This window comes from Colossoma macropomum, unplaced genomic scaffold (genome assembly GCF_904425465.1).
Source record: "Colossoma macropomum unplaced genomic scaffold, Colossoma_macropomum, whole genome shotgun sequence".
NCBI classification, from domain to species: Eukaryota; Metazoa; Chordata; class Actinopteri; order Characiformes; family Serrasalmidae; genus Colossoma; species Colossoma macropomum.
The window spans coordinates 9,943,558-9,965,189 of record NW_023494802.1 but is presented as its reverse complement, the minus strand read 5'-3'; the positions used below and the strand labels follow the sequence as shown (position 1 = coordinate 9,965,189).

At 39.6% G+C, this 21,632-nt stretch overlaps 1 protein-coding gene across 1 annotated transcript in view; it reads left to right on the top strand.

Moving 5' to 3' along the window:
• The first annotated feature begins 6,810 nt into the window (after positions 1-6,810).
• The window catches only part of camta1a (calmodulin binding transcription activator 1a), a 586,491-nt gene continuing 571,669 nt past the window's right edge, over positions 6,811-21,632 (top strand). Inside the window, exons 1-2 of the mRNA XM_036591027.1 lie at positions 6,811-6,884; positions 14,893-14,994. Of these exons, the coding sequence (XP_036446920.1) occupies positions 6,860-6,884; positions 14,893-14,994 (127 nt within the window). The 5' untranslated portion in view covers positions 6,811-6,859. The remainder of the gene's footprint in view (positions 6,885-14,892; positions 14,995-21,632) is intronic.

Below are 21,632 nucleotides of genomic sequence, written 5' to 3'. Positions count from 1 at the left end.
ATTTTGAAAATGCCAGCTGCCTTTCATAATGTGTGGACATTCTTTGATCAGTGGACTGATAGAAAAGGTCCCTAATTACTTTACATAAAATCTTTTTATGTTAACTTCCATTAAAAGTTAAGAATGTTTTACCTCCCCCTGTGAAGTTAACTTTTTGGAGATGCAAGATTTCATTCTAACAGCAATGATATATAAACATTTAATCTGAAAATGCTCAGTAAAGTGCAAATCAAAATTGTACTTGAGTTCATGAAACTGAGTAAATGGAAATAGTTACTACTTACTTTTTTATATGCCAGGTGTCAATACCTTGAGGGCAGCTATCACCACTTGGACCTTAATTTTAACCTTGCTCCTTCTCTTCATCTCCTCATTCAGTTTCAGGTATTTCTCCAGTTTTTTTGTATTTCTTTCTAATGATAAAGTTTGATTAAGATTAGGATTAGGATTGACACATTTATGGCCAGTGATGTTTTCTTTGCATGTCTGCCTTTTTGCATCTTAAATGTACTGAATTAGAATGTAATATACATTATATGGCTAAAGGTTTTGAAAGACAGTTTGTAATAGTTGCACATTCATGATCCCTTGAGCCTAAACAGAATAGATGTATTTTATACCTGACATATTTGTCAGTCAACATAGAGTGAAACCTATTAGGGAAGTTATAGCAGAAGCATAAGGAGCATTGCTTTTTTAAGAAACGCACCCTTTTTGGATCTTCATGTAAAGTGTTCTGTGTTAAAGGGCCTATGTGTTATATTTTCTGTGTATTTTGTTCCTCAACTTATGACATTTATGTGGTTTTATGTACCAAAAATAGTTGTAATTAATATTTACTTGACCATTTTCCAACCACTTTTGAACCCTAAGAATTATTCAGGTTTTTGTAACTGTGCCTTTAAGAATGATATATGTTAATGATTTTGCTTCTAATTGGCTGCCCTGTATTCAAAAGCAATCAGGGCTGAAGCATTCCTTATCACTTCAACATGAAATGGTGAGCTAACCTGCTGTAGGCTGAATAGGATGATTTTTGTTGATTCTTGTGTGTGTTGATTTTAGTGACATCACAAAAACAATTAATTTAAAACAGCTGTTATTTCCTATTAGTTTCTGTGTATGGGCTGTATGGACTGGGGAGTGTGAATGGTACCTTATGAAACTTTGTGTTTACATATGGCATCAGACTCTTATCTTTTCCATGATATGGGCCCTTTAATGCCTTAAAACATTTTTAAGTGTTGAAAACACGTTACATAAAACATGCCCTGAAATCAACTGTGCAACATAATCGTTAAACAAATCATGACCTTCCAAACACAAATCCACTTTGCCCTAACTGGGTCAAACAAGGACGACCCTCTTTTGGTTTGCGGGATGAATACAAGTAGGGAAAAATCTATTCTGTACTGAAAGAGCTTATTAAAGTTCTTTTGTGTGTGCTTTGTACATCCATGCTTTAATTCCTAAACAGAATGCACTCAGAGTGTCTGAATGCTTAGCTCGGTATTTTCCCATGCAGCAGCTTTCAACTCCTTGGAGAGCTTCAGTGGCTCAGAGCTTATGAACGCCCACACTTATGCATGTTAAGATATGCATTAGGCCTAATGCTGGTGTGCCTAGTCGCTCCCTGATCTGAAATTATACTTTTGCTAAATATAACATGCACTTGGACAAGACATATTAGCTCCACAAATAGACCTTTGCTGCAAGAATAAACGAAGAGCAAGTGAATTAACACACAGATGATGGCTAGTTAATCACCAGGGTTCTTATAGAAAGTAAACTGTATAAAAGTCATCTGAGTGGGCTCAATTTTGTCTTTGAAGCAACACATTAAAGGGGAATTTCACCAGTTTTTCAAAAATTTCTGTATGATTTACCAATTAAAGATGTAAGCAAAGTCATTCAGAATGGTCCGATGTGAAATGCATTATTCCAAAATTGCTTACAGTGGTTGTGATAGGAACCAAATGTCCAAAGCGTTGGTTGCCTTAGATGCACTATTTTTTGTTTCTTTCTAGTTTTTTGAGAACTTGGGGTGCCCCAAAACCAGGTTCATTTGGAAATAAAGCTGTCCATTTTGGAAAGATGGTTAACCGGCTTGTTGCAGTCATGTCAGTAAAGATTGAGTAGCTGCTATAAAACCATAGAAAAGAGAAATAATCGCGGGTTATATGTATCCTGTGCTATACACTCTCAGACAAAAAGTATGAAACTGTCACTGGGGTAGTCCCCCTCTTGTCACTGGGGTAATACCCTCAAGGGTACATCTCAATACCTTTAGTCAGGGAACACAATTGTACCATAATTCATTGACATTATATTGTATTGTAAGTTGTATTCACTCCAAACACCCCGTCTCGTCTCCAGGCTTTTTATGTATTTGTTCTGTTTCAAAACATTAAGTTATCAAAAGATACAAATATGTCATTTTCACCTGGAAAAACGTATTTAAGGTCCACAGTTGGACCTTAAAACCATTGTTGTACCTTTGAGGGTACATTTACATTGTTTGTTCCTCGATGAATGAAAAATGCACCCTGCACAGAACCTTTATTACTAACACTGTAAAATAAATCATAGAAATAACTGCAGGTTATGTTAATCCTGTGCTATAAAATGAATCATAGGAATAATCACAGGTTATATTGATCCTGTGTTATAAAACAACACATAGAAATAACTGTAGGTTACATTAATGCTGTGCTAAAAAAATGAAAAATAGAAAAATAAGCCCAGGTTTTACTAATCCTGTGCTATGAAACAACACATAGAAATAACCCAAGGTTATATTAATCCCGTACTACAAAACAAACCATAGAAATAATCCCAGTTTATATTAATCTTGTGCTGTAAAATGAAGCACAGAAATAACCTAAATATAATAATCTAGTGCTATAATATAGATGGTAGAAATACCCTGAGGTTATATTAATCTTTTACTATACAACACCTAAATAACCTTATAACTATATTAATCCTATGCTATAAATCATAGAAATATGCCAATGATACATCAATCCTGTCTGAATGATCATGTCAGTAATTATTCCATCATATCCTGGGGAAAAAGAGCATTCCTGTTTTTTGGAGGTGCTCAAAGAAGCATGTACTTGTTTCCTTTTTGGCCCAAATTAAGTTGATATGTTTTGTTTCCTTTCTCAAGTGTACGATCCCAAGCTTTAAAACCTGTAAAATGACAGAAATAAGTTAGATGACAGTTTTATGACGCAGTCAACTAAAGATATTTAAAAAAATATCTATTTTCTCTCGCTCTTCCCTGTTGCCCCTCCCCATCTCCTCCAAAATCCATCCACTAGGGGGGCACAGCCCACAGTTTGAATAACTTTGCTCTAAAAGCTAAAAAAAGTAGAAAAAAGTTGCAATATGTTGCCTGATACCAGAGATTTTGTTTTTTTTCTGGTTTTGTGGTGGAGAGTTACATGTAGGGCATCGTGAGGGAACATAGTCCTCGAAGAAAAGGGTAGTTTTTCAGGTTTACAGCTATTTTACTGTCATAAACATCACATATTTAAAAACTTTACGTACATATTAAATGAAACGGCTTTATTTGTGTTGTAAACATCACAACCCCTAGTTCCTATCACCACCACTGTGAAGAAATCCAATCAGTAAGTTTCTCTACAAAGAACCATCTCACATCAAACCACCATGAATAACTTTGTTCACGTCTGAATGATTAAATCATGTTTGAATTATGTACGCTGTTAGAAATGAAGGTTTGTGCTGGTACATTTTTTGTTCATCAAGGGACAAACAATGTAAATGTTCCCTCAAAGGTACAACTGTGGACCTTAAGTAAGTTTTTCCCAGGTGAAAAGTATGTATCTTTGTACATTTTTATAACGCAATGTTTTAAAACAGAACAATAAAATGAAAAGGCTGGAGACGAGACAGGGTGTGTGGAGTCAATACATCTTAGAAAATGTCATTTCAGTGGATTATGGTACAATAATGTTCCCTGACTAAAGGTGCTGAGACGAACCCTTGAGGGTGCCACCCCAGTGACAAGAGGGGGACTGCCCCAGCGACAGCTACATATCTTTAATTCTGAAAGTGTAGAATTATGTGAGCAAATGGGTGGATTTCCCCTTTAATCATCATTGTCACAGAATGAGAATGCCCACTGATGGTATGAGTTAAACTATACGAGATGGTTGAAATATCGTTCTAAATAAACTCTTGTAACCCTATTTTATTATGCAGGGGTGTATCTTTTTACATGCATGTGGCCAGCAAAGTAAACGTCTTTGCATATGGCCACTTTGTTTAACATTTCAAGGCTTTTCTCCCGGCAGTGAAAAGGTCAGCGTTTGGAGAGTGCTTACATACTATCAATCGACTGCAAGCAATAAGGATCATATTTTAATGATGGCATTTCACGGTCTGTTTTTGCTGCAGGCAAAGAAACATTTAATCCATTATCTATGAGCCCAGTGCAATTAAAGAATGTTCATTAATCTCTCGGTGTATTATGACATGTACATATTCATAACTTCAGCATTAGCAAGGTTTTCCAGACAATTCAAGGAGAATGTGCAGCCCCGTACTATACGGATCACTTGACCTGACCAAACAGGTCTGAAGCTCATTTCTCCATCCAGCCTCACCTCCCCCTGAGCAGCTGTGGGATTTATAGCTTAAATATGAATTCTGACGAGGATTCAGAGGGACACTGTTACTGAGGAAACAGTAGTAACAGCTCAAAACTTTCATCTACAAAGTTTCTCCCTTTTTCTTTTCTCTTTCTCCTGTTCTGTGAGTACAAACCACAGCTGACTTTTCAGAACTACCAGCCCCCCTGTCTCTCTCACACTTCTCCTCTTATAACTTTAAAACTCTCTCTCTCTCTGTCCTTATATTTGTTTTATGCTGTTCTCTCTCTTTTCTCTGTCCTTATATTTGTTTTATGTCATTCTTTCTCTCTCTTCCCCCTCTCTCGACTCTGTCCTTATATTTGTCTTCTGTTGTTCTTCCTCTGTCTCACTCTGTCTCCCTCTCGTCTCTGTCCTTATATTTGTTTTATGCTGTTCTTTCTCTCTCTCTTCCGCCTCTCTCTCCTCTGTCCTTATATTTGTCTCCTGTTGTTCTTTTTCTCTTTCACTCTGTCTCTCTTTCTACTCTGTCCTTATATTTGTCTCCTGTTGTTCTTTCTTTCTCACACTCTGTTTCCCTCTCTCTTTTCTCTGTCCTTAGATTTGTGTTGTTGCTCTTTCTCTCTTTCTGTCTCTCTCTGTCTTCTCTGTCCTTATATTAGTTTTATGCTGTTCTTCCTCTCTGTACTCTCTCTCTCTCTCTCTCTCTACTCTGTCCTTATACTTGTTTAATGTTACTCTCTCTCCCTTTCTCTTATTACTGTTCTTATATATGGCTTTTGTTGTTTTCTCTCTATCTGTCTCTCGCTGTCCTCTTTTTCTCTCACACTTCTTCTGCTTTTCTTTAAAACCCTCCCCTCCTCTCTATCTCTTTCTCTCTGTCTCATTGCCTTTTTTCTTTCTCGTCTGTTGTTCTTTCTCTCTCTTTCTCTTTCTCTCTCCCTCTCTCTATCTCTCTCTCTCTCTCTCTCTCTCTCGCTCGCAGCAGTAATACAGACTAACTGGAGCTGTCCTTTCAGCACCACTACCTTATATTTCTCTCTCTGTCTCTCTGTCACTGGGCCTATAGTCATATTTTACATTAACATCATATTTTCCCCTCATAATTTAGCCTCTCTCTGTGTCACTTCACTCTGTCTCTCTATTTCTTTTTGCTCTCTTTCTCTCTGATTCTGTGATGAGCCTACTGGAGCTGTCCTTTCAGCACCACTGCAGTGTCTTCTTACTCTCTCTTTGTGCTACATGTGTGTTCTACATGCTCTCTGAGTATTTTACATTCATTTAAGACCTGCAGGACAAGCAAGTAAATTACCCCCCTCATCAAATAACCTCTAACCTGTTCAGGCCTTTCAGGACCTCTCTCTCTCTCTCTCTCTCTCTCTCTCTCTTCTCTCTCTCTCTCTCTCTCTCTCTCTCACACACACTCGCTCTCTCTCTCTATCTCTCTCTCTCTTTCTTTCTCTCTCTATATCTCTCTCACATTCTCTCTCTATCGTTCTCTCTCTATCGTTCTCTCTCTCACATTCTCTCTCTCTATCTCTCTCTCTATCGCTCTCTCTCTCTCTCCCTTTGTCTTCATGTCTCTCAGTCTCTTGTGTTTTTTCTTCTCTCCATTGCTCTCTCGTTTGCATTTTTTCTTTATCTCTCTCTCTCTCTCTCTTTTTTCTCTCTCTGTTTTGTGTTCCCTCTCTGTGTTTTTTCTTTCGCCCTCTTCATCTTCCTCACTCTCTCTAGTTTTTATTTTTCTTCTTTGACTCTCTCTGCTGTTTTTTCAGCACCCCCACAATGTAATAGTGCGTTTCTCTCTCTACTTTGTATTTTCTTATCTCTCTCTCTCTCTCTCTCTCTCTCTCTCTCTCTCTCTCTCTCTCTCATTCTATGACACGAGTGCACGCCCCCTCCCCTCACCGGTTTCAAACGGAGCCTCCTTCATCCCTCCTTTCTACGTATTACTCTCTCAGCCCTCGTTTTTATCCCCGCCCCCTTCCAGCCACACTCTGATTGGTCCGTTCTCCTCCGGAGGCGTGGCCTCATCCAAACATCTCGCCTTTCCCCTATCACGACGAGAGGCGCTCTGAAAGAGGACGAGCCCTCGCGCTGCTCCGGCCAATAGGGAACGCGAGGCCCCGCCCCGCCTCCGGCCCCGCCCTCCGCGCGCTGTCCTCGACGTGCACGCGCGTGGTACCCACGGTCGCGAAGAGGAGGAGGAGGAGGAGGATGTGGCGCGCGGAGGGGAAATGGCTGCCGAAAACAAGCCGGAAGGTAAGAGAGCAAACACGGGGATTATTTGTACTCGTGTGACAGCAGCGGGAGCGGGGTGGCGGGGAGGAACGGAGGAGAAAGGAAAAAGGAAAAAAGAGGAGGGAGCAGGTAGGGGAGAGCCACGGCTCGCGACGCAGAGGAGCTTTAGAGGAGGACAGGGCTGGAGGATTCCTCCTCCTGAACATCCTCACTGCTCCTCCACGGAGACGTTACCCTAGCCAGCTATGCTCAGCTAGCCAGCAGTGTGCACCACATATTTAAACACATACACACTCACACTAGGGGGCAAAAACGTGGCTGAAACCCCCCAGCTGTCCTGCACGCCGTCTCTAGCAGCGTGAGCAAACTTGGTGACAAATATGGCAGTCAAGCCCCAACTTCTCTTTTATTTATCAGCCCTCTTGGCTCGCTTAAGACTGTTTGCGAGTTGGGAGGTGGGGAACACTTCAGGTCCTAGTTTGAGCCACGCTGGAAGGCTTTTTACGGCATGCAAAGTCTATAAGCAGGTAGTTTCTAAGCTCTTCACTTCTTCTGAGAAGCGTTTGGTTTGGTGGTGCCACTTTCTCGTTTCTTTCCAAAGTGATGTTTCTCCAGGCCGGGCTGCTTCCAGTCAGTCACGTTCAGCTATTAATGTGAGTGTCTAAATGTCTAAATTCATATTAGCAACTATAATGCTGGTCATTTTTTCTGCCTTACTTTGCTGACACAACTTGGTTCCACCAAACTAGCAACAAAACTGTTCCTCAAATAGCAATGCATGCTGACTGTTTTGAGAACTTGGCACATATTTGTAGTTGGGGTCATATCAAGGGGAGGAGGTGCTGCTTAATCAGGTGAAATGTTTCTCTGAATATGTCATGCAGGAGCTCAAATCACCATTACTCTATTCTGTCTTAGTATACTTATCTCTGAGCGTAGCTATGTCTGGTGGATTGGATGTTATATTGCTGAAAAACATGACAGTGGTGATAATAATGATGACAGTTTTGTCAGCCCTGTAACACTTCTTACGTCAGGTGTGAAAGCTTCCGCTGCTTTGTTGAGTGTCGACGACAGTGCGAATAGGCCTTACTGCACTTTGTTCTCACAGGTATGAAGATGCTTGGCTAAAGTTGACCTCAGCCAGTGTTTGTTTCATAACACTGAAATAAAAACCAAAAGTAGAAGATTGGGGCAGGATGCCTCTTTTCAGCCACAGGGTGGAGACATTGAGTTAAAGAAAGTTTTTAAAAAATCAAGGGGTGTGTGGGGTGGGGGGAGAAGGGGGATCATGTAATGTTATTGCATATGATTACCAAAAAAAAAAAGAATTATTGCTGTGATATTTGATCATTAGCATGAATTAGACTGCAGAGAATATGGACTGTGTTAGATGGACTTTAAAGTCCATGCTGAGGAATTTGCCAGGGCCTTTATACTGGAAACACTAGGTTTAGGCAGATGCCTGTTACTGTAATATAATCTGCCTAATGACAAACCTATGGCTGTAAATCACTGCTGTGACCATACTCAGGAAATAGTAATATGACATCGGGAAAGGCTGGTGGGTTTTAACATGTGGGGGTCCACAGGGGGGTGGTGTTGAGCTTTGGTAGCTCTCACAGCACATGTATGTTTTACTATATGAGCGGCGTGTCAACTGAGACCAAGAGCGTTAGAATAAAGAGACATTGAATGCAAGCATCACAAGGTGGAGGGCTAGCTAAGCTTGTTCTGTGCTTGTGACAGATGCAAACAAACACATCCAGGCTCGTACCGTGTGTCATGTTGGAGCGTCTTCTTTTTTCTCTTTGTGTGATGGTTGCCAAGTGCTTTTTAGAATGCCTGAGCTGAGACTCCCCTCGCTGAGCAGGTTGAGTTATTTTTGCCGTTCTTCTGAGGTCAGTGTGTGGAGGAGGAGCATGTGACACACATGAACGTAGTGCTATATAGATCCACGTAGTTTAAGAGCTTTAGTGTTGAATATAGTGTCTACAGTGCTGTGCCATTTCAGTGCTCTAGGCCGCAGTATAAAAGCTGGGTAGAACGCTGTGTTGCGTAAAGTTTTACGCAATACTTTTTCACTCTTTACATTACTGTCTGTCCCGTAACCTTTTGTCCTTGAAGCAGTGGAGCGTTTGTGTAGAGCACTGTTCTCCAGGGCTTCAGTATTTTGCAGATTTTTTTTCCCCCGCACATAAGGACAGGCTGTTCTTTGCTAGAGGCTGCTATGAAAACATGGGTAATATCTCTTGTGCCCCACTGAGTGCTCCTGTCCCTCAGTTTGACCCTTCTCACCTCCTAAGAGCCCTGCTAGCAGTGTTTAATACAAGGTTTAGCAGCTCACTGGCTATAAGAGCAGCAGACACAACCAGAGATTTAGACGTTTTAATAATTGAGTATTTTTTGTAAAACTGTTCTCTTGACACTATCATGTTATTAATAATAGCTGAATTTGGTGCTTCAGGAAACTAGGCATGGCATGAAGGCAATAAAGGATGCTGTGATTTCAACCAATTTCATGTTGGTGCAGACAAAAAGAAGAAAAAAAGATCCAAGAGACTAAAAAAGAAACTCTCTACAAACAGGCAAAGGCATTTCAAAATGAAATACCCGTTTAAGGATATCTGCCAGGTTTGGATTTTGTTTACATCTAACATAAACGCCTCAAAAAGACTTACTTGGATCGATGCTACAGAAGAAGCTTAAGAATCACTCGCCTGTCAATGAATAGTTCTATAAATGAGATTTATGAGTTCATGCACACAATGTTGAAGTTCAGTTCAGTTTTTCTTAGAGCAGTACATTCAAGCCACGAGCCATGTAGGAATCTTTATGGGGTATGTAGAAATCAGAACCTGACTGATGTCAGCTTGCCAATATTATTGGCCAATATTCGTCCTTATTTGCAGCGGTATTGGCATTTAGTCCACCATCGTCACCAGTATTTGGGGTAAAGGGTTTTTACAATCTTTATTTGTTTGTTTACAAGAAAATATTTTCATATTGTGAACCCCTTTGGTTCTGAGTGGACTAAGGAGAGCAGTAAAGAGAACCTGCTTTATCCCACTAGTCTGAGCAGAATGCAGTGTTACTAATTTTCATAGTGAGATTCCTGGAAAGTTGGTTAAAAAGCAACAATAAACAAAATAATAGCCTGCATAAATGAGAGTAAATATGAGCATAATACATTCTAACAGCACTGATTTTGTAGTTAAGTTATATTTATATAACTAAATATTTATTCATTCAAACTCACCAGCATCACAAGATTGCACTCTGTATAGAACCTCTTTGAAAATGGTTCTATGTAGGACTGAAAATTGTTCTTCTATTTTTATGATGTCAAGCTTGTAACAGTAGAAGAAGCCTTTTAGGTGCTATATAGAACCATTTTCAAAGAGGTTCTATATAGAACCATATACAACACATACTTCATCAATATGAAGAACCATTTCACCCTGCAATGAACCATTTAAGCATGAAATGGTTCTATATATATGGTTCATAGTTCTAAAAAGAACCATTCCCTTCACTAAAGAACCCCAAAAGAACTTTCTTTTTTAAGAGAGTAGGATTTTAATAATGAAGCATCAGTGCTTGTGCTAGTTATCCAAACCTAGCTAGGGAATGTAGCTTTCTTGCTTGCTGGTTGTCATTGACTATGGAGTCAAGCAACACCAAATTTTATGCAGATTATCACTGATAATGTCACTAAAAATATTTGTGTACAGTAAAATATCCTCTTCAATAAGCTTAAACAGATGGGTAAGGTCTAAGACAGGGAGAGGCAAAAAAGGCTCTGTTAACATTTATCATGATTCTATAGATGTAAGACTGGAAAAAAAAAACTTTGCAAAAAAGAAAAACAAAGAAAATGCAGGTCGATTACAGAGTGTAAATCTTCTGACCTCTGATATTCCTGGCAATATATGCATCAGTCAAATAAATGATGTGCATTAATACAGGAGCGCAGATGTCTGTGAACTCCTTCATGAATTGCATCGATCTTCCTGAGCGGCTCACATCAGTGCAACTCGCTGTAGTTGCGCTCTAAAACTATTGAAAAACACATAACTTAGCATTTAAGGGGTCATGGGGTTAAACCAGTGTAAAATGCCCCCAACGTTAATATCCACCATACCACCAAATTTCATCTGATTTACTTCTGTAGATACTAGTAGCCTTAGTTACTTAGAAATAATTGCTGATGCATCTCATTGTTATTATATCAAAATGATTCTGAGTTAATCAGATTTAATAGAAAACATTCTGTATTAGACGTGATTAAGTTTGACCCTGAATGTATTATTAAATTGTCATCCATTGTCAGGAGTAATCTGTGTGTTCCTTTGGGGAAAAAATAAGTTGCAGGGTTTTTTTCAAAGAATCTTTGCTGAAGTGGTTATGTTTGCGGTGAAATTTTATAGGATGGAGTACGTGCACACATCTAAGCCTTGTAAAACTTTTCTTTGGAATGGTAGAACATTGATTTTTTTGCTTCAGGGGGGCCTTTTTCCCCCATTGTATTCTGTAATACTGGCAAGTACTGTGTCTCCATTTGTTGTGTGTGAATTGCGCCATGTAAGAGTGAGGTTGAATGGAGCTTACTTCAGTAGAGCTCAGTTGTGTGGAAGTTGCATTGACAGGCTTACTGAAAATTTATTTCCGAAAATCTGAGGCTATGTTATGATGAAGTTTGAACCACAGCCATAAATAAATCTTATTCATGTGAGTAGGTCAGTGCAGTGCACCTCTGGAGCTCCTGTAATGTTTAGGGTGAATTTTGTATTCAGATTGTTAAAGGAAAAGTCTAGTGATTACTGAAGATAAAGCTAGCTAAGGCGCACTAAAAATGCACTGAAGTGTAGCTTCCCTGGAGCATAAAGGAGCTCACTCTTTTAGTTATACTACTTGTAGAATCTTTATACTAACAAGATCTGTTTACTTAATCTGAATGTGTTGTGTCCAACATACTTTTATTTACATGACTCTGGTAAACATTACTCTAATATTAACAAATGTCTAGATAATGGCAGGTACATCAGTATAGGTGATTTTGCCCAGTCTGACGTTGGTTTTGGCTCTGGTAATCATGTATTGGTCAGGCTGTAGAGATTTGAGATTTATATCTCTATTAATTGAAGTAGGTCTAACGTGGCAGGGATAGATGGGATTTTGTCACCTCAGTCTGGAGTGTGGAGACAAATCGGTTCTTCAGCCTGTCCTAACCTGCTTAAGAAAAGTGATCATATTGACTTCAAAGATTAATCCAGTTTACTCAAATTGTGGGCAAAAATAAAGCCTAATCCAACACCCCTAGAACCCCAGAGAGCTTTGTTGCTGCCCCCTTCAGTGCTCATTAGGTGGAATTCTGTGAATATTTATTTGTGCACCAAGAGATGCATCAGCAAAACTGAGTAGGAGGTGAGAAAAGAAAACAAACATACAAGCAAACTGTCTGGCATTATTGGAAAAAGTAGGGCCTGGTTTACAAACAAAAATCATCTTAAGATGGTAGAGTGAGCATCACTTTAAACACACTCTCTACATTCTCTCTGAACACTGTGAGGATTTTAAGAAACCATGTACAAAGCAGATCAGACTTTACCTTACATCATGTCTCTTCTGCATGTTCAGATTTGTTTATGTATCTATTTTTCACTCATCACCGGTTGCAATTCCTTTTTTTAAAGCCTGTCAAGTTGATCAGGGTGGCCAGGTGGGTCGTTTGTAGCTGGATTATTTAAAAAAGAGACTAGCTGTGAGTGTGCATGTCATTGTAACCCACATACTGGGATAAATAATACTAAATAATAAACATCATCTGTTCAGCTCTGCCGTGATGTCGTCAGATAATAAAAACATACATGCTTTCGTCTGTTACGAGATCAAAGAGATTGCTTTTGTAGCGCCTCAAAGCCCTATCCAGAGCCCTGCTCGCAAAATAAAATTCCCCATTTCCTCACCACAAGGGAGCAACTTAAGCCAAAGTAATTCCTTCTGCCCCTCTGAAAGTGCATGATAAAAGAGGGTGCAAACTTGGTGGGGAGAAGAGAATTTGACACACGAACTTGAAGGCAGAATGGGCCAGATTGGCTGTGAGAAGTTTTCCACTGCATGGAGATTCTGGCATACTGGGTGGATGCATTGCCTTAATCATGGGAGGGATTCACCAGGGCCCACCGATATATTGTTTAGTGGCCTAATACGGCTAATATTAATGTACCACATATCCCACTGATAAAGCACTGATATTCATAAAAGCCTAATTTGTATTATAATAAACATATACTTCCATACCTGGGAGTTTTCATGGTTTTGTGCTCTTAATGCCAGCCTTTATAGAAATGAAATAAGCCAACAGTCACCAGTTGCATAGCTTTATTTCAGCATTTAATATACTGTCTATAGCCTTAGACACTGTTTTTTGCTAGTTATGAGAAGATTTTGACTGAAAGGTGTGTTTAATTATTGATCATGAACAGATGAATGCAGGACGTAATTGGGAATTGTAAGGCAAATTAATCCGCAAAAAACATACCATTATATACTACTATTTAACATTACAGGCATTACATGTTAAAACTCAAGCCACTGTAAAGAAGTCAATAGCATTCTGTTTACGCCTTGCATTAATGTGTTTCATGTCCGGATCATATCTGGATATGCCAGATTCAGTAAAATGCATCCCCAGCGTGACCAGGTGTGATCCGATTGTACTTTTTTTTTGCGTGAGAAGCTCATAAACACGTACATGGTTTCCGTTTTACGTTTTGTTCACTTATTTTCTTCATATTTTAATGATACAAGTCAACAAGCTTGGCTTGGACACTTTCATTGGCCCGGAACCAAGAAGGCACTTGGTTTGAGGCTAACTTCAGCCTCACGTTTTATCCAACTTTTGTTTCGTTCCTTGTTCTCTCACCTGCTAGTCAGCGCTCGGCAGCCACATTTCTGCTCACATAATTGTGTACAGATAATGAAAATGCATATTGTTTACACTTGTGTTAAACATGCTCAAGATACGTCTCTGATCACTTCCGAAGGTGGTTTGAGGGATCCGATGTAATCCAGTCACAGTGCATCCTGGGTGTGTTTACGCATGGCTTTTCATGTCATCAAGTGAAACCCAAACATGTTCCGTTACCGAAAATGCATGTTGATGCAAGGTTTACACAGGCGTTAAGTGTCTCAATGCACCCTTTCACATCAAACCACAATGCATTAGTTTGTTTACATCTGAAAGACTGAATGATGAAGAAATTTTGAATATTTTGCTATTGTGGTAAGTGACAACATTTTTAATATGGACTGGGCCTCACACTAGCCACTATGAATGCTAACTTTAGTAATCACTAAATCCTTATGCTGACCTCATGAACCACTCTGTCTGTTCACTACATGCTGCTGCCATTAATCTCAGTAACCACTCTGGCTGTTCACTACACGCCACTATAGCTAACCTCACTAACCCCTCTGTTCATTACACACTGCTAATGTCAACCTCAGTAACCACTCTGTCTGATCTCTACACGTCGCTGATGTTAACCTCACTAAGTGCTCTGTCTGTTCACTACACACCCCTAACCTTAACCTCAGTAACCACCTTGTCTGTTCACTACACCTTGCTGATGTTAACCTTACTGACCACTTTGTCTAATCACTGCACACTGCTGATGTTAACCTCAGTAATCACTCTCTCTGTTCACTACACGCTGCTAATGTTAACTTTACTAGCCACTCTGTTCACTGCATGTCGCTGATGTAACTAATCTGTCTATTAACTACACGCTGCTAATGATAACCTCATTAACTACTCTGTCTATTGACTACACGCTGCTAACACTACCTCACTGACCAACGTAACTGTTCACTCAACGCTGCTAATGCTAAACTCACTAACCAATCTTGTCTGTGTGCATGGGGAAAATGTCCAAAGTCTCACTGTTAAGATGTTGTTGCAGCTGGAAAATGTGCAGTTTTCCTAGTCTCTTTTTTTTCTCCACTCTCTCTCTGCCTCCTGAAGGACTGAAGAAAATTCGTAATCCGGATCGAATGTACAGATCAGCTGTGTGTTATTCCGGCCATGCTCCTCCTAAGGGTGTCAGTGATGACACAGAGATGAACAGTAAGAGCTGGTTATTAATATTGCATCTGTGGCATTGCTCGAAGGGGCCACTTGCTGGCTGATCTATTATTAATTCATTGATTCATTTATTTACTTCTTGATTTCATTTATCTTCCTCCTTCTCCACTGGGATTTCCTCCCAGAGCTTTTTTTTTTTTTCCCCTCAATCTTGAAGTGTCTTCTTGACAGGAGCATGCTGTCGATATCACAAGAGTTTCCATTATCTGAGAATGACCATAAACTAGACCAAGCCATAAAGACCACATTACAGCAGACTCTCATACTAAATGCTGCTGTCCACTACAACACTGACCTTTTAAAAGTTGTTGCTACCATCCATCTAAAAGTGTAGACTTTATCGTGCTGTATATATTACAGGATAAGCAAAGCCTTAGTGGATTGCAGCGATTTATTAAAAATGTCCATTCATCGCATTTAGATTCTAAAATAAGTGTTTTCTTTTGAGCTTCATAAAGAAAAAGCTGTTTGCTTTTAGATCAATTACGTGTATTAATGCATGCTGATGCCACATGGAGTGTTGATTACTCAAGAAGTAGCACCATCTCCATGCTTAATAAGCACTATAGCGGCGCTCCTACTACTCTAAGAGACTTTCTTGATCTGTGTAATTAAGTGTGTTTATGTTTGGTGTAATTTTGAAAAGGCAGCCAGATCAGCCACATCTTCTTATGCTATTATGCTATTCACTCATTATGCTCTTTCCATTGAGCAAGTCCTTGCTGCTTCAAAGCACATGTTTTAATGAACACTCTCGCTGAGATGTAAAGTAAATGGCAGGAGCTGCTGTTTGCAGGCGTATAGCATACAGACGTGCATGCGTAAGTGCATGCTTAAAGAGAAATTCCACTGATTTTTTTTTATTTTCTGCATAATTCAAAAATAATAAGTCATTCACAGTGGTTTGATGTAAATTTCTTTACCATGATCATGATGGGATCCCGCGGTTGTGATGTGTACAACTCAGATAAAGCCACTTTATTCACTATCCAGAATGACCACTGAAGCTACACTTGTCTTCTGAGTGTTTATTTGTAATGTGGATAATGTTAAAGCAGTGGTAAATCTGAAAAATAGGTTTCTTTGGGTACTTTTATGCCATGAATTGTTTTTTAAAAGGTATGATTTAGGCGGAAACCTTACCTTGAACCTATCGAATAATAATGTTTAAAGTGTGATATAAAATAGTTTCATGAAATAACTTTCTGTGAGGTAGCTGTAAGAGGCATTAACCGCATGATTCTTATGACTACCACTGTGAACAATTCTCACTATGCACATTTCTCTAGAATGGATCATTTCACATCAAACCACTATGAATGATTGTTTTACGTCTTACTGATTTCATTACACAGAAACTTTCAAAAATCTTTGCAATTCCCCTTTAAAGCCATGACTGAGACTGTATAGCGCTTTCCCTCTCCATCCCATGCTCTCTCACACACTCTTGCATGCAGCATGATGTAACCGCTTGGTGCTGCTGTGTCTGGCGGCCCAGTTAATGTGCACGGCCTGGAGGTTTTTGTATCACTAGGACAGTAAAATGCAGCGCAGCCTGGCGGAAGCAGGTAAACCACTCATGTGAGTAATTGTGGAAGTAGTTATGATAAGGATAAAGGGCTTTAGTGAGGATCTGGCAGCATGTCCTTTTACTGTTTGGCATGCGTGTGCGTGTGCGCACTCTCAGGTCCTCACCTCCTCTCTCCCTGAGATGGGATTTTCATGGATGGTTGAGTTTGGCTGAGGCCGAAAACACATAAGGAGTCCTTTTTTTTTTTCTTCTTCTCCAGTTTGATGCAGCCACTTCAGCTGAATTGAGTTCCTGATTTCAATTTCTCCAGCATTTCTGATTAAAGACACTTTCTTGATAGCATTTCTCTTCCTTTATTCAGTGTAACTCATAGCTGTTGAACTATTGCTATAGCTGTAGCTGTTACCTGAGATCAAAACAAAGAGTTTTTACTAATTAATTTAAGAAAGGTCAAAAGAAATCGTTCACATTGTCACTCTACAAGTTTAGTGCAGCAGTTGCACTAAGGACATTCAGGCCTTGAAAGGAAAACCTGATAAAAACCTTTATTCAAACAAGTTCTTTTGCCCAATCAGCTTTTTCCGACTTCAAAATATTGGTCCTTGAAGCTCCACACAATGTTTTCAAAGTGATCACGTCAGCTGCATTACATAAGAATTTCTTTTTTCCCTATGGATTCAGAGCTGAGGGAAATCTGCCTTCCCACAAGACAATTTGCGTTAGGGGTGAAAGATATAGAATTTGTAGGCCAATAATGATAAACAATAATTAACACAATATCGTGGCCCCAACATACTGGATATACCAGGTATCGGTGTTGAGCCAGTGTTAGCAGAAATGCTGGATCAGGGGAAAAAAGAATGTATCCAATCTAATCCTGTAACAAATCTAACCTGAAATAGCACACCTATGTTCTTAGCTGTGTATGTGGTTCTGTGGAGAAGAGTAGAGTAGTAGACCGTTTAAGGTAGTTTGAGCATGGTAGCCTACTTATAGCTACAGATTCTCACAGTTTTTTCAATTTTCTGCATAATTGAATCATAAAGATGTGAACAACATCATTCAGAATGGTTTCATATAAAATGCTCTGTTCTAGAGAAACTTACTGAGTCAAAATTGTTTACACTGGAGCCGATAGGAACCAGATGTCTAAAGTAATTAATACCTCTAAACTCTCCTTCAGAAAGTTATTACATTAAATGGTTATGAATATGCTACCTGATGCCCTGCTCTGTGTTGTCATAGTTTTTGAGAAGGTTTTGACCTAAAATGTATCTTTTAAAATCTGTTGATTGCAGAGAGGTACATGCAGGGTGTTGTAAGGCAAAATGGTGGCCCAAAAAGTTTTTTTATTAGATTTATCACTGTTTAAGCATTATCAATATATAAAAACTCAGAAGACATTTGTAGGTTCACTGGTTGCTTAGGATGGGAAAATGAATCATTACTAATTTCACCTGCTTGCAAGGTTTCCCAATCATACAGTGCTACCAAGATGCGAGGGTGAATGCTTGCACATGCTTCCTCACGTGCATTACCGCATCTTCTCAACCTGCCACTGATGCAGTGTGATTGTACTAAACACACTTGGTGGAGAGCGCTAACTGCCAATTCTGCTACATCAGCTAACAGATGCCTGCACTGGATAAAATTTCAGTGAGTGATAGGGCGAGAGGGGGGGGCCATCTTACCCACCCAGAGAGAACGAGGGCCATGGATGGCTCTGACATCCCCGGGGATCAATGATGGGGTCACGCTTAGATGGTGGTGCCACTTGGGAGGCGGCTTAGTATATATTGAATCCGTATCAGTTTCAATCTCGCTATCAGTATAAAAATAAAAAGTGGTATCATGCCATTTTTACATTTAAAAACAAGTTGTATAACCACAGAATCCATGTCTGAAGTGCAAGATGCTAAAAATGCTAGCAGCTAATGCTAAATACCGCATAATCTTTGGGCTATACAGATATTAGAATGGTGAGTTTTAAAAACGATATTAAATGTCTTGCGTTTCCCCTTGTGCTACTTTGACTGAGCATTGTGACAAATATAGAGTTGAAAATAATAGTTAAGTTAACCCATTTATTGCTAAATAATATTCAGCTGTGGGTGTAGTGTGTGCCCCTAATATCGACAGCAGTTTCTTGTGAAGGGCTTGTGATTAGTGGTTTCCCTGTGTCTTTCCAACCATCCACATACCACAAAACATGCTATTGGCACAAGCAAATCTTATAAAATTCAATGATAGCCGTTTGCTGTCATTCTTTAATGACAATCTGTACCTAATTTTCTTTAAGGATGAAGGTTTGTTGTGTCTTCCCCTCTAGGTCGCAGTATGATAGTTCTGCCTTTTGTCGTAAAGCTAAAAGCATGGCTTTGACATTTAATGAAGCGACTCTGTTAGTTTCCCTGAAAGCCACTGGTATACATGAGCCTGTGATGTAGATCTTAAAAGATGGCACTGATCAGGAGTGAAGTCTGGCGCAATCAGAGCCAAACAGATGTATCTATCAAGGAGTCTCGGTTGATTTCAATTACAGGGACGTGCCAGCGTAACCTACACATGTTGAAATTTAGTCCTGTGTGATGTAGGTATTTATTAGTGGACATACGACTCAGGACTGCCTAATGTTGGAGAACATACAGCTCTCCACCCTAACTGATTGCCTCTGATTGTCATGTGATTTAGGTGGCCACTGCAACTTGTTAGAGGGGGATGTTCTGTTATTGCAGTTCGGCCAAGGCTTTTTCCCCCTGTTCATTAGCAGGGTTTATCACAATCTGGAACGACTCTCTGTCTGGGTAGACTAATAGTGGTGTAGGCTTGGGATTCATCTTTATCCAGGCAATTCTTAGACCCTACTGTAATGCCTGCTAAAGAAGAAGGCCACATCTATGATTAGTCATTGATTTAATGATGTGGTGGAATTACTCTTTTGATTTTGTCTGATTTTGTCTGAATAATTAAGTCCAGTATCATTTGTATGAGAGGAGAGAAGAGAATTGCTCTGTGGTCGATGCATGCTAATATTGACCGGTTCTTCCTGGTCAGCATCTCTTTAATCTCCATCATTTGCTTGTGGCCTTAATGTACTAAATGATTGCACGATTGCTTGCATGTCTCATTTTCTTGTTCTCTCTCCCTGCTTTAAGTGCATTGCCAATATGGGCAGGTCATGCTGATAACTTGGAAGCTGATCTCATTACTGTGGCCAAATGTGCTATATTGGTCTATATTTGACTGTCTTATGCTGTGCATGGAGGTCCTGCATTTGAATTCATTATGACATACATCCTGTGTTATAGTAGTGGGCGGTATATCGTTTTATCAGTTGAATTTGTTTTTAAGGTATTAGTTTTGTCATTACTGTTATATTGGTATGCATATAAATGCAGATAATGCAACATAAAAAGAGTGCAAAATATGCTGATTCCCTCACCTCTCCTGTAGTGAGTTGCAAGTTAGTCCAACTTTATTATCAAAGGAGGAGACATAAGATCGTAATGAGTTATTGTGTTAAAGGGGGGGAAAGAGAGTGGAAGAAAAAGCCAGTCTCTTGGGGTTAGCTGTTAGCCATTAGCCTAGCATGGAGACTGTGCGCTGTGCTGTGGTCTCGGCCTGCAAGCCAAGAGGCTTCGCAGCTTCTCAGCTATCTATTGCATATATTGTTTATTTTTGGTTTTACTATTTCACCCGATGAAAATGTTTTAGATTTACATCTTGTGTTAAATGAACATTTAAGCACAGTAAAACACTTTTTAAAGGTTTTCTTGTTTATTTTTCAAATTTCTGAATAGCAATGGTTTATTATTCACTTCATTTTTATAGTTTAGCCTTTTTTAAAACTCTGATTACTCAATTAATTGTCAAAACACCCAGTAGAATACTTCATTACTAATATAATTGATAATGACAGCCTTACAATCACTGTAACTGTAACAGTCACAATACAGTCTACTTGTACTGTAGCTGAAATCATTTAAAATGCAAATGATATTTATAACTTTTCGCTACATAGTGAAACAGTAGTACTGTGTACCAGCTATGGGTGGTATTCCATTGAGAAACATTCGATATTTGCATTGTACAAACATTTCTGAGACGTGCCAATATAGCAGAGTTAAATTTAGATCACTGCTCGGTCTCTGGAAAGCGCAAGCCTGCGTGAAAAGCAACTGGGCTTGCCAGGTCTTAGTTTAAATTGAGTTCATCAGTTGAGCTGTGATGGTTGGGATCAGTAGCAGCGTGGAATGGCTGACTGCTAACAAATAGCCTGACGGCTACAGCTCTCCAGCAAGGCGGGCAGTGGAAGGAGAGCTGCTCTGGAATTTCAATGCTGAAAAGGATTCGGGTTTGATGATAATATTGGAAGGAGGGGCCCAGTTGTTTTATCTCATTGCATTACATTCGTATTCTGCATTTCTGACAGATTGATTTGAAAAGGAGTTTCACCGCGATAGAGCCCTGATTATTATTTCAATTCATTTCTCTGGCCCTTTGGTCACAGGAGGCATGCTTTATTAGATTAGTATTGAATGGATCGATACCGCAGTTGAGAGTGATTTTACAACAGCCATCTGTTCTAATGTCAGGTGACTTTGCATGCAGACCATAGGGAAATGTTTTACTGCCTTACGTGTTGGTGTTGATGCGTTAACATAGCGATTTCATATCTAGACCCAAGATTACGCTCTGAATATGGAAAAGATTATATTCGCTCCATTTAACGTGCCTGAATTGATAAAACATGCTTTTAATATTTTACAACATCCATAATGGTAATCCTGCCTGCAGGAGGAGAACAGAAGGGCTTTGGAGATTGAATAGGCTTGCGTGATGAATGTACGCTGTTTCTCCAGCTTTACGGCTGCACCTCACTGAGGAAGGCAACAATTAAAAGTAAAGAGTGTCACTCACACTGCAAGCACACAGGGAGACAGCGAGAGAGTGAGAGAGAGAGAGAGAGAGAGAGTCTTGTGTCACAGAAGATATTGATTTGAGATTTGTTTTTGTCAGCCCTCTCAAGTTTCATGACCCTCTCCTGTCTCCGGGGTGAGACTGGCGCAAGCTAGCATGACTGATATTG